Source organism: Grampus griseus (assembly GCF_964374135.1).
Source record: "Grampus griseus genome assembly, chromosome: 6".
Lineage (NCBI taxonomy): Eukaryota > Metazoa > Chordata > Mammalia > Artiodactyla > Delphinidae > Grampus > Grampus griseus.
In genome coordinates this window covers 105189909-105204420 of record NC_139000.1, presented here as the reverse complement: position 1 = coordinate 105204420, position 14512 = coordinate 105189909, and the positions used below count along the sequence as shown (strand labels likewise).

General features: G+C 37.3%; 1 protein-coding gene across 5 annotated transcripts in view; it reads right to left on the bottom strand.

Moving 5' to 3' along the window:
• Positions 1–14512, bottom strand: part of HMBOX1 (homeobox containing 1) — a 179311-nt gene that overhangs the window by 40945 nt on the left and 123854 nt on the right. For all 5 annotated transcript variants that reach the window (XM_082656511.1, XM_082656509.1, XM_082656512.1 and 2 more), the window contains one exon: positions 5359–5469. In XM_082656511.1, the coding sequence (XP_082512637.1) occupies positions 5359–5469 (111 nt within the window). The remainder of the gene's footprint in view (positions 1–5358; positions 5470–14512) is intronic.

The following is a 14512-nucleotide window of genomic DNA, read 5'->3' as shown; positions in this document are numbered from 1 at the left end:
AAATTCTGGTGATTGGTCTGTTTAGCAGAGAACTACACTGTATCTATAGGATTATCAGTAAAAATAACCTGAATATGCACTCTATTATTTTTCTTGCTGAGTCCACTAAAAGAGAGACTAAAAAAACCTATTCAAATGGATCCAGAGTGAAGAGGTTGAAAAAGAGAAGAACATCAATCAACGTATACAGAGAGAAATGCTCTGAGCCCAGGGATAAAGGCACAGAATGTACAAATACTTTTTGTTTTTTTTCTAAATGCTTAAATTTAGAGGGAAAAAAAGTACTTTTTCACCGTGTGAGTGTCCTTAATTTTGCATTTTTTCTCAGAATATATGCAAAGTGATGGTACCATTTACATTTCTTCCAATGAGCTATCTGTCCTGGACAGAGAAAAAACATGAAATAAAAGAACTATCAATAAAAATCACTGACATCTTATTTCTCTACCTAACTGCCTCTCAAAACCAGGTCTGAACTATGTAAACCTAGGTTCTTCAGTTGTTTTATATCTTAAAAGCTATTAACAAGGTAGATTAACTTCTTTTTTTGCCTCTCTCCCTCTTTGCCTCCCTCCCTCTCTTATTTTCATTACACTTTATATGTATTTTTGGAATATACAACACAAGTGCATGGAATAAAATTTAGAAAGACACAAAAAGGTTACATAGTTAACAGTGTCCCTGCCACTCCCATCCTCCCCTTCTCTCAGTTCCCCGCCACAGAGCTATTCTTATCAGTTCCTAATATACCCTTCCAGAGATGTTCCAAGTTTATATAATCACATGTGTGTGTGTGTGTGTGTGTATTCCCTACATAAATGGCAATATACTATATCCATTGTTTTCTACCTTACTTTATTCACTGATGAATTTGATATTCCTACATATAAATTCAATTCATATAAAGCCACCTTAAAAAAAATTGCTATATAGGGCTTCCCTGGTGGCGCAGTGGTTGGGAGTCTGCCTGCCGATGCGGGGGGCACGGGTTCATGCCCCGGTCTGGGAGGATCCCGCATACCACAGAGCGGCTGGGCCCATGGGCCATGACCGCTGGGCCTGAGTGTCCGGAGCCTGTGCTCCGCGGCGGGAGGGGCCGCAACGGTGAGCGGCCCATGTACTGCGCAAAAAAAAAAAAAAAGCTATATAGCCTCCACAGTATTCCATTATACAGATATACCATAATTTATTTAACCACTTCTCGACTGAGGGACATTTAGTTGGATTCCAATCACCTCTGCAATGACTTGCAAAGAAAATTCTGATGTATTATATAAAAGTGAATACTGACTAGACACTGGATAAGGTATTCTTAGATGCTAATGTAATGTTAGTTCATCTTATCACACAATATTAATTTGGAACTATCATCATATAATAGTTCCAAAGTGTCCATGAAATAAGAATAAATTCTTTAGCTAAAACCAAGGGTTATTTTAAACTCAATAAAATAAAACTGCATTTATCTAGAAAAAATTCTATACCATATTAGCTCTTTTAATAAAGGTGAAAGTGCAAAGAAAAACTTAAAAAAATTAAATTTCAACTGGTAATATCCAATTACTGTTGATGCAACAAAAAGGACCAATTTGACAATTACAAACTTATCCCCTTCTTTTCAGCTAACTCTGAATTACATCCTACAGAAAACTAGAAACTAGACTACAAAGAACTGGACTAGGAAGCTAGAAAGAACTCAGAACTAGAATGGATTTGATTCTTAAATAAAAAATAGGAAGTCCTTTTACAGGGGGACAGTTGGTAATGCAACTTCATAGAAAAGCAAATGCATATAATTAGGGGTACTTACTGTTAAAAGGAGGAGGCACTATATCCTTAAAGAAAAAAACACCTGCTAATTAACAGCTGGATGAATGCTGTTAGCACTTTCCCATTTTCCTGTTAAAACTGGATTCCAATAGTAGTATTCCACAGTCGGCAGTGCTGTCAGATCAGCTACAACAATGCCGACATGATAGTCCACCTTCCTGCTTGTAATGAATTCATTTTCCTGGTATCCCAGTCCCTGTCTGAGATTGAAGTCCAGCCCTGAAATCCAGTGTGGTAATTTAGCTTTACCAGCTATGATTAGATTACATGTCAGGCACTGATCTAAGTGCCAAATCCAAGAGACAAAAATCCCTTCTCTTATGGAGGCTGATTACCTGGCACAGTTGGACTTGTGTTTGTCTTTCAAATTCTTCATTGCTCTGCTGTATATATTTTGGAACATCTTAACAATCCCTCTGATACTCCCCCTGGTAGCCAATTGCTGGCATGTGACCAGGTTTATGAAGCCCTTGGGCACAGTTCCTTATTTACCTAGCCCAACTCTTGTTATCAATATCATAGCCTAAGCTGCTCTATTAAACAGACCAAGTGCCAAGTTTTTGTTCCTTTCCATCTGATTTGCTCTGCTGTGAGTCACGGGAGAAGTCAGCTCTTTGGGAAGACTGCTTAGAGCTCAGATGGAAGTGTTGCCTCAACATGAGTCTTTAGACTGCGCTGTCCTATATGGTAGCCGCTAGCCACACGTGGTTATTGAGCACTTGAAATATGGCTGATTGCAGATGGCATGTGCTTTAAGTGTAAAATACACATTGTATTTCAAAGAAAAAGAAAGAAAAGGAAAAAGAGAGAGAGAGAAAAAAAAGGAAGAAAGGAAGGACTGAAGGAAGAGAGAGAAGGAAAGCTCTCAGTAATTTTTTGAAGTGTTGATTAAATGTTGAAGTGATAATACAAGCATAAATATTGATACATTATCAAAATTAATTTTAGCTATTTCTTCTTTTTAAAATGTGGCTACTAGATAATTTAAATTACATATGTCATTTGCATTATATTTCTACTAAACTGTGCTGTTTTAGAACATTTAACTAATGGCAGCAACAACAGAGTCATTATTTTGAGAGGTTTGCCTGTATATTTAGATATCATTAGAAAAATATCTAAAAAGGGAAGTTCCTCTTTGTAGAAAAACTGCCAGCTAGTAAATATTGAAGGAACGCTAGATTACATCATCACCATTTTGCAATCCCCCATCAGAATAACTGATTCAGGTGAGCATCATCAATGGACGCTAAGACCACTGGCAAAGCTTGTTGCAGAAAAGGCTATTCATCCAGCGGCAAAGTAATGCCCTACAGATTATTTAAAAGCTGCAAAAACAGGATCCGGTGGCCACCACTTTAACAAACAATCAAACTTAGCACATGAGTAGTGCTACTACCTGACACTACATACCTCTTGACATGTGGTAACGTGATGTATATATTACCTACAAAGCATTTTGCCCCAATGTTTTATTGTGAAAAATTTCAAACATACAGCAACAATGAAAGAATTTTATAGTGAAAATCTGTACCCATACCATCTAATATTTTACTATACCTAGTTTATCACATATCCATCTCCCTATTCATTTTATTTTGATGTGTTTCAAAGTTAACTGCAGCCATTAGTAAATGTCCTCCCTAAACAATCTATGAAGTACTCTTGTCAAAAACTATTTAACCTGAATCTAATCAAGCCTCTAATCCTAACTTCCAGTGTATGTGAAATACACAGGCTATAGAGGAACAAGTTAGTCGACACTACGAGCATACAGAAAAGCCCAGAATGTGAGACATTCTGTAAGGTTAGATGGTTTAAAAAGTTTATGTCATGAAAGAAAAATTTTAAGTGACTAGTTTTAAGACTCTAAAGAGACATAACAAATTCCAATCTGTCAACCTAAATCACATACTATTTAATGAAAAAAAAAGCTGATAAATCAGCAGTACGGGATTAACAGATACAAAGTACTATACATAAAATATATAAGCAACAAGGATTTACTGTATAGTACAGGGAACTATATTCAATATCTTGTAAAACCTATAATGGAAAATAATCTGAAAAAATATATATAATTGAATCACTTTGCTGTACAGCTGAAACTAACATAGTATTGTAAATCAACTATACTTCAATTAAAAAATTAATTCTAAAAAAAGTTACAAAAGACAATCTTGCAACAACTAAAGAAATGTGAATATGGACTGAATATTAGGTGTTATTATGGAATTAAAATTAATTTTCTTAGATGTGATTGTAGGGGCTGTGGTTATGTAGGCGATTACCCTTTTTTCAGGAGACGAATGCTAAAGAGAGAAAGAGTATGTGTTTGTATACACACATACATACATTTTAAAATTTATTCATTTATTTATTTTATAGGGAAAAACAAATATAGCAAAATGTTAACAATTATTGTATCTACGAAGAGGATAAACAGGTGTTAGCTGTGCTGGTCTTTTAATTTTTCTGTATATCTGAAATATAAAATATGGGGGGCTGGGTAGATTAAAAAATTCATTGCGAAGAGATTGATACGGTCCGTTCTGTTTTGTCTGCCTGAGCCTTTCAAAGTGATCTTTGGGAAAAAAAAATCTAAGCACAGATACACACACACAAATATGTCTCTATAACATTATTTCCACCTCAGAGCCAATGCTATTATTAGCTAAGAGCCTTCAATACTCGATATTCGAATTGATAATTTAGTCTGTAAGCAAAGGCTTTAATGCTGTAGTACTACAGAAGATAGTTCAATCACAAGGTTAAACTTGAGACAGATCTCACTGCCACCAGTCTGTGTAATGTGTAGATTGAGGGAGTCCATCACAAACTTCAGATTTTACTTATATACCACCATTAAAAGCATCCTGCAATAGATCTTGCCTCTTCCTGGCAACTTCTGACACAAAGGTTTTTGTGATCTTTTTAAAGATTTCAGTCTATTTTCCAACCTACTGCTGCCCCCAAAGTCAACAGGGCAGCTTCACCCTAAAGCCCAAAGACACATTCATTACCCAAAATTAGAATTAGAAAGAGAAAATCATTAGCAGGAATCATTGGATATGGTATAGCATGAACAAAATAAAAGTATTAAATTTATATTACTAACTAAAACAAGATTTACAAAAACACATATAAAACTAGGTATGGAATCTTATATGTACCAATACCTATAGGTGAGGGGAAAAAAATTGGCTACTGACTATCATGACCTTTCTTTCAAATTATGGTTAGAAATGTCATATAACCTGGAAAACAAAGAGGCACCTTGGAGGAAGTAGTGAAAATGACTAGATAATATTAGACACTAAGCTAAAAATTGGTACAATCAGGGCTTAGGTTTTACAGTTAAGAGTGTTCTTTGGCATAAAGGAACAACAGTAAAGTATGAAACTACCTTGGGGAAGACAAACCAAGGAACACTATGGAGTGGAATAGAATCCAATTATGGAGTCAATAAAGTAATTAATTTATATTTGTCCCATTTCAGATGCAATAAAAAAAGGAAAAAATATTTACCAGGGTTTGTCTTTTCAAGCTGATACCATCGGTAAAACGCTCTTTTCTTCTGTTCACTCAGGTCTGATCCCTGCTGCAACAGCCAGTGAGAGATCCGGCTCTGACTGATACCTGTGGAGAAAGAGAAACAGCTGCTGTGGATACTGCAATTACAGGGAAGTTAATGAGGGATCTGTTGGTTCTAGGTTATTGGGTACTTTATTCCCTGTTAATTCTATAAGGAAGCTGCAACTTGAGCAAGGCTTTTAATATTGGGCTTCCTTGTAAAAGCTGACTGCAAGGATATATTCAGAAATGATCTATAAGAGGTCAAAGCATTTTATTTACCAAGACTTAAAAATGGTCTCTAAATTAATTTCTAAACCAGGTTCATGAATGTGAGATAAGTGAAGAGCTATCTAAATAACAGTTGTCAGAAGTTGATTAAGTTTGTGCTCCTTCAACCACCATCACCACCTCCACCCCGATCCTGGTTTAGAACATTAGAACTTTTACCAGATATTTGGAAGAAATAAAATCAAGCCAGCACATTTTGCTACTCATTATTGATACTGATAAAAAGATTGAGGGGCTGGGAAAGGAGAGGTCATTGAAAATACTCTCTTCAATAAGATTTCTGGACTATTTGTTAATTCATTCAGGCTAACTCATTTGTTAATTAATTTTCAGGCTCATTAGTATAGATAGCTAACAGTTGGAAGACTTTTAGAGTTATGCTACAATAGGACCTCTTAAGAAATCTCAAGAGGTAAAGATGTTCTTCTAACAGACTTAACGAAACACTGAATACAATACAAAGCAGTAGTTTTCAGCTATTACTAACAAGTTCTTGAAAGCAATAAATAAGAAATTGAAAGACCTCCATGTGGAAGGTAAAAAAGCATGTCTAAAACTTACTAGAGAATGAGAATAACATGCTTCTTCTGGTCATTATAGCTATTACAAAATGAGTAATTCAACATACAACTGGCAAAAGCAAAGAATAATAGGAAATATAAAACTGTCTTATACACCCATAAGGCACTTTCCAAAAGACCATGCAGCTACCATAGAGGGTTAACAGTATATAAACTCTCCCAAGGAATTACTTATGGTAACTGGATAGTAATGAATACCACCTGTGCCAGCACCTGTTTAAAGCTGTAACTCACAACAGAAAGAGTGCTTATCATGAAGTAATCACGCCCCCTAACATAAGAAGAACCAGGAGGTCTGGTTATCACATTTAACTCATTAAAAGCAAGCCCCTAGCTTCTGTACTTTTAAAAACCTACGTTAAAAGAAAATTTGCAGAAATGGGGGAGGGCAGTTTTGTTAAAAGTTGGGCTGAGAAGCATGGTTCTCTGATTGGAAACACCTTTCACTTTCAAAGGGTGAAATTCAAAGAGTCTTTCCAAAACCGAGGAGATTATATTCTCAAATCATTCACACAGCAGTTTTTCAATGGACTGAAGATCTATGTGATACAGGTGCTGGCAGCTATCTCTGTATGCTTGTTCTAAGAGAATGCAAATTATTCAGTATAATTAAATTGGCCATGTTTAGCAATACTTTCACCAAAAGTCTAGTTTCAAACATTATACTATTTTTCACATGACTTTTTGGGTTTTTTTGGCGGCGTTGCGGTGCACGGGTTTCTCATTGCGGTGGCTTCTCTTGTTGCAGAGCACGGGCTCTAGGCGCGCAGGCCTCAGTAGTTGTGGCTCCGGACTCTAGAGCGCAGGCTAAGTAGTTGTGGTGCACGGGCTTAGTTGCTCTGTGGCATGTAGGATCTTCCTGGACCAGGGCTCGAACCCGTGTCCCCTGCATTGGCAGGTGGATTATTAACCACTGTGCCACCAGGGAAGCCCTCACATGAGTTTTTAACAGGAGTGAAGAAATCAACCATGTACCACCATGAAATCAAAACTGATTTTCATGTCAACAAAATGAAACCATTTTACATGGATTCTTACATTGGTATCATACTACTCAAAAAGAGAGGGAATTTGAGGAAAATCTGCTAATAAAAAACCCCAAATATATCGGTTCTGTTACCTACAGTATTAAATCTTCCTCAAACAGTCAGATCACACATAGAACAAACCACAGAGTCTACTAGACATTAGAGGTGTCCAGGTTCTGGCTGTGCTATAGTGGGGCAAGAGGGCAAAAGCCCAGCAAAAGGAGAGTAAATTATGGTATATTCATATAATAAGATACTGTGCAGACTTATGTTCTAAAATAGCCATCAAAACCAAACAATAGAAAACCAAACAAAAAGCCATCAACTCCAAGTGTTGGCAGGGCATATATGAAACTCTCATATTGCTGACGGAAGGGTAAAGTGTCAGGGCCCCTTTGGGAAACAACTGGGCAATATCTACTAAAGCTGAACATACGCATACCATATGATCTAGCAATTTCTTTTCTTGGTATACAGCCCACAGAAATGTGTACATACTCAAAAGAATATGTTCCAAAAACTCGTACTGGAAGGCTTATATGAGCATTGTCTAATCATAGTCCCCAGTTTGAAACAACTCAAATACCCATCAACAGGAAAATGCATAAATTGTGGTATTTATGTATTCTACTACAGACTACTACAACAAATAGAAAAAGGGAAAACTACTGCTACATGAAGTCACATGGATAAATCTCACAAAAATAATGTTGGCCAAAAATAGTCACACATACAGGTAAAAAAAGCCACGCACAATACTGTATGATTCAATTTACATAAAGTTTAAAAACAGACACAATTATATATATGTATATGGATGACAATCAGAATAGTGGTTATCTGTCATTAGGAGGGAGGAGGTTAATTACTGGAGGTAGGATGAGTAAGGCCCATGAAGTGACCAGCACTGTTCTTGATCTTGATCTGGATGGTGGTTACATGTGTGTCTTCACTTTGTAAAAGCCATTAAACTGGACACTTTTCTCCATGTTGTATTTCAATGAAGTTTTCCCAAGAAAGTTTTAAAAATTCTATGAGGTGTTAAAAAAAAAAACAAATGGATATGTATCAATATGGAAAGATCCCCATGATATAAATGGAAAAGTATATAGTTTAATGAATACATATATTTTTACATAATCTACGTTGTTTTGTACAGTAACAAAAGCTCATATATAGCCAAAGATACACAATACGAATTTAGAGTGGCAGACTCTCCCTCCATTGTACACCTCTATATCGTTTTCTTAATCTGTCTACAAATATTTATTAACTTATTTTATTTTAGCCTTTCCCTATAAACACTACACACTTTATTGGCTGCTTTATAAACACTGTAATTAAGTTAAACAAAACAGAAGTGTGAAAAGAAGTTAATTTCAGCCTTCCCTGGCCAAGTCCACTCTGGGGTAATCAGTGTTAACTGTTAATATATGTTGTTCTACAATTTTCTCTATGTGTAATTATTAATTTAATAAAACAAAGGGAGAGAAGGTAATAAAGAATATCCTCCTGTCTAGTCTTTTGTGAGAGGAGGAAACAAACAAGGAACTTCTTCCCTGTAAACTTAATCTCAGTTTTCATAAGAAAACAAAGTAATAAAGCAAGCAGTTTTTCCAGAAAAGGCACTATAAAAATTAAATATGGGGCTTCCCTGTTGGCGCAGTGGTTGAGAGTCTGCCTGCCGATGCAGGGGACACAGGTTCGTGCCCTGGTCTGGGAAGATCCCACATGCCGCGGAGCGGCTGGGCCAGTGAGCCATGGCCACTGAGCCTGCGCGTCTGGAGCCTGTGCTCCGCAACGGGAGAGGCCACAACAGTGAGAGGCCCGCGTACCGCAAAAAAAAAAAAAAAAAAATTAAATATGTACAATAATACATTTTACAATGATATTTCTTCGTTAGCAACTTGCTGATCGGTAGGGTTCCTTTAACTTTTCCTTCTGGGGCCGGTCCATGTCTTTGGAACTTCAATTGAGCTAGGTGTCAAAAGGCCCTGCAGCTTCTCTTTACTGTCAGCTCTGGTACCTCTCCTTCAGAGAAAATTTTCCTAACTCCCTTTACTTCCCACTGCTGAACACAATGTCATTCTCCACAAGTTTTAGCTCCTCAAAAGCTCTTTTCTACCTTTCACAGGGCAGAAGAAAAGAAAAATTTACATATAACCTTCATACACTGAGAGACTAAAACTAACCCCTGATTAATTTCTTTCCAATAAGAAAGTGATCACATTGTGTTCAAAGGATGAAAAACCCTTTTTGCCAGTCTCGTTCACATTCTTTTCTGAGCTTCAGCTCCATCCTTCCAGTTCCTCAAATGCTATGCTCCCTTCCACCAGAGGGCTCTCCACCACAACGCATTCTTGTCAAAGTCCCTAGTACTACAAATTTAAATGTTTCTTCTTCCTCCAACTTCCTTTGGCACGTGATACTACTGACCCACTCACATCATCTTCATCCTTGGAATGCTGGATACAACTCTCCAACGCAACTTTTCAGTCAACATCAGGGATTGCTTTGTTATCTACTTACATGTTAGTGCCCCAAGATTCCATGTTTAAGCATCTTCTTTCATTCTACACACTCTTCCTTCGATCATCTCAACCATCAACAATCAGGGTTTAAAATATCTAAATACCAATGACTTCCAGAACACCAGACTGGTCTTTCAAACCATCTGCTAGACAGTTTCATGAGAATTTCCCACAGGTCTTCAACGTAGTAAACTTGATTCATTATCCTCTTCCTTTAAATCTGTTCTTCCTCCTGTGTCCCCCATCTCAATTTTATGTTCCATTCTACTCCTTCCCCCAACTCTCATATGCTTACTAAATCCAATCCCTTTCTCTTCCAAAATTTCTCTTCGTCTCTCCAATCCTCATTCCAGCAGTTTGGAATCTCAGCCTCTTTTGCCTAGATAACTGAAATAACTCTGATGAAAAGAACAAGTCATCTAAGATCCACAAAGTACAAAATCCTCATGATCAGATCCTTTTTAATTAGAAGATCACTTCACAGATGAAAATGTGAAATGTGCCTCTTCAATTTCCTACTTGAGAGCTGCAGTCATCTCTGCAATTCACCTTCCACAGTGTGAGAGATATGTCTCAAAAAATTTAAGTTATAACACATGCAACCATTCTCCATAAAAATAACTCACAAATGCAGAGAAAAAAGCCCTTCCTCCATCTCTAACCCTTCTCTCATTCCCTAGAGGTATCTCTGTTTATTTGGTGTGAATTCTTCCAAACTCTTTACGATGCATTTAATACACAAACATGTACATATATATATTTAGGGTTTTTTGTGGTTTTTTTTGCGGTATGCGGGCCTCTCACTGTTGTGGCCTCTTCCGTTGCGGAGCACAGTCTCCAGACGCACAGGCTCAGCGGCCATGGCTCACGGGCCCAGCCGCTCCATGGCATGTGGGATATTCCCGGACCGGGGCACGAACCCGTGTCCCCTGCATCGGCAGGCGGACTCTCAACCACTGCGCCACCAGGGAAGCCCTGGGGTTTTTTTTTTTTAAACACACATTTGGAGTTATCCTATACATAATAAGTAGCAATGTTTCTCACATAATGTCTTGGAATTTTCTCACGTATCACATTGTGAACCTTCATCATTCTAATGGCTACATGGTATTTTATATCAGAAATATACCATAATCCACTTACACATTTACCTGTTATTAGACATTTCAACTGTTGCTAACATTTTACTATTATAAGTGATGCAATGAACACTCTACGCTTATCTTTGTGTATATAAAGAAATATCTTAGGGCCAATTCACAGGAATGGAGTTTGATTCGTAGCATACGAGTGGCATTTAAGTTTGTGATGGATACTACCAAATTGTCCCCTAAAGAAGATTGTACCCAATTTTATATTCTAACCAACAGTGATGAGAATTTTTCCCTACATCCTCACCATTGCTGCTTATAAAATTTATTTTTAGAGTCTAACTTTCTTTTTGTAAACATTAACACATGCTCATTATAAAAAGAATTCTACACAATTCAGAGGAAAGTAGAACAATTAAGAGGAAAGCTAATTAAAAAAATGCATCCAGGGCTTCCCTGGTGGCGCAGTGGTTGAGAGTCCGCTTGCCGGGGATGCAGGTTTGTGCCCCGTTCTGGGAAGATCCCACATGCCGCGGAGCGGCTGGGCCCATGAGCCATGGCCGCTGAGCCTGCGCGTCCGGAGCCTGTGCTCCGCAACGGGAGAGGCCACAACAGTGAGAGGCCCGCGTACCGTAAAAAAAAAAAAAAAACAGCATCCAAATTCTTACCACTTATAAATAACTGCACTTATTACAAGATCACTCCAAGCATATGTGGACATAGAATAGGCAGAAATAATTACTAAAATGAGATAATACTACATGCTGAATTTTTAAATGTAAAAACACCAAATTTAGTTTGATTTGATTTTAACACAAGAAGAAAAATCTAAATAAACTAGAGAGAAGGATCTACTCAAATTTAGTAAATGCTTCTATAGGGGAAATGAGGTTCCTAAGAGTGCAATAAAGCAACAAAAAAGGATCATACGAAAACACTGGGAGGTTGGAAGCACTGTTTTCTAATTTGTGGGCAGTATCTAATGGCTCCTGGCTAAAAAAGCTAAGGAAATTAGCAGACTGTGATAGTTAGTCTCCAGGATGATTCCTAATGATCCTCTTGTTCTTCCTACCTTTGTGTAATCCCCTCCAACACTGCTTCAGGGTTGGTCTGTGCAAACAACAGAATACGGCAGAATATGGTGATTTCTAAGGATAGGTCATGAAAAGTTTCTGCTTTGCTCTCTCTTAATAGTTGGTTCTGAGGAAAGCTAGCTGCCATGTTGTGAGACCACTCAATTAGACCCATGGAGAAATCCATGTGGCAAAGAACTGAAGCATTCTACTAACAGCTATGCAAATGAGGCATCTTGGAAGTGAGTCCCCTAGCCTTAGTTAAGACTTAGTTAAGTCTGCTGATGACTGTAGCCTCCTGAGACACCCTGAATCAGAATGACCTGCCTAAGCTGCTTGACCTATAAAAACTAAGTGAGAGAATTAAAATTTAGGTTGTTTCAAGTTGCTAAGGTCAATGTAATCTCTTATGCAGCAATAGATAACTAATACACATACATATACTATACTTTCCCCATTTCCCTTCCCAGCCTGTACACCCAACTCCTGATATTTGGAAGATATTTTTGTGTAGTCAACATTTACATTCTGTCCTGGACTCATAATTCCCATAGTTGTTTACTCATAGTTGTAGATTTAAATGAATTCAGGATTTACCATACAGTTTCTCAGTTTTTCCATTCCTAAGCTCTGTATTTTTGCTTTTGTTTGTAACTGAGGCATATTTTACATACAGTGAGTGCACTGCTCTTAAGTGTATAATTATTTCCATGCTCCCTAAAAGATTCCCCTTGTCCTCTTTTCACTTAATGCTTAAATTTTATATTTTAAACTTAATTTTTGGTTAGTAAGATTTCTTCATCAAGCAATTTTTACCAGTACAGGTTTATTGGTGCTGCATTCCCCAGTGCTTGTATGCCTGTATGTTTGTCTTCCCTGTTTATACTTTAAGGACAATACTACAGGGGAATTTTTGGGGGGCTTAGACTTTCCTTTAAAATCTGTTAAATTGGCGTGATGTCAGTGGGTGGCAGAGTAAGGCCTTCTGAAAAGTTAGTCCCCCCAAAACGCAATGATAGCAAAAGCTGCTCTACCATAAAAGCACTGGCAAAAGTCAAAATCAACTTTTTCAGAACTCTGGAAATTAAACAAAGGTGTGCAACAATCCAAAGAGTATTTATTCAAAAAAAAAAAAAAGCTAAATTTTAGTAAGACCAGCTATATGACATTTTAACTTGAACTATACTCATTCCCATCATCCCAGCATTGCAGTAGACTATATTCTTGTAATCACAGTGAAAACCAAGAATGGTCTATTAGCCACTGGAGAGGGAAAGACAGGTTTGGAGTTCTCCCAAAACACCATTCTAAGAGAACTGTTATTATTTGACCTGTTTGGCACCCCCCTGGAAACTCCCATTTGCAAAGCTCATTCTTATTTGACCTTATCCAGACCTCATTCAGTGTGAATAGCCTTTTCCCTCGGAGGGGAGAAGGAAGGGAAGTGGTTTGCAGAAAACAATCAGTGGCAATCATTTAATATTGCAGGTGCCTGAGGTGATGATGATAACAGTTGGGGCAACAAGGAACTGAACAAAATATTTAAAAAGCTGAGGAATTCTTAAGATGTCTATGAGGGTCTTTGAAAAGCTCTGATATAATTCTGGGAATTTAGAAGGGCCAGGTGCATGCACAGGGCTGTGCACATGCCTAGGTCTACGTGCATGACCAGGGCAATGTGCATCACAGGAAAGAACTATGAAGGCCCTAAGCTCTTGCCTCTGGCTGACTTTTGAGACATGGTGCAAAGAGAAAGTGAAGGGTAAGGTAGAATTATAAACTGCCTGCCTGAGCATTAAAGGCATGCCTCAATATATGTACAAAGCTCCTCATCAAAGCTGGGAAATTTATTGGTTCCAGGCATTTAAGGAAATCTCTGTCCAATAATTAGCTGACTACTAAGCTAACAAGGAAGAGACTTCAGTAGCCACACACCACAAAGAATACTGACTTTACAGGATTAGTCCAGGAAAGTCACTAAACAAAAAGCAACAAAAACAAACAGCAACAACAACAAATCAAGGGGGTGGAGAGGAATCTGATTTCAAGAGCTTCCACATTATATTATTTAAACTGTCTAGTTTAAAACAAAACAAAACAAAACTTATGAACCATGAAAGGAAACAGTAAAGCACGGCATGCATAGTAAAAGAAGCAGTCAATAAGAAATGCCTTTGAAGAAACCCAGATGTTAGACTTACTAGACAAAGATTTAAATCAGCTATTTTTAAAAACTAAAGAAAAAATGTCTACAGAATGAAAAGAAAATATGAGAAAAATGCATCATTAAACAGAATATCAATAAAGAGGCAGGAATTACAAGAAGAATCAAATAGAAATTCTGCAGCTAAAAAGTACAATAAGTAAAATGAAAAATTTACTAAAGAAGCTCAATATCAGATGTTAACTGGCAAAAGAAATAGTAAACATGAAGACGGGTTGATTGAGATGATCTTTTATGAGAAAGAGAAAGAAAAAATAATGAAGAAAATAGCAGAATCTCAAAAACTTGTG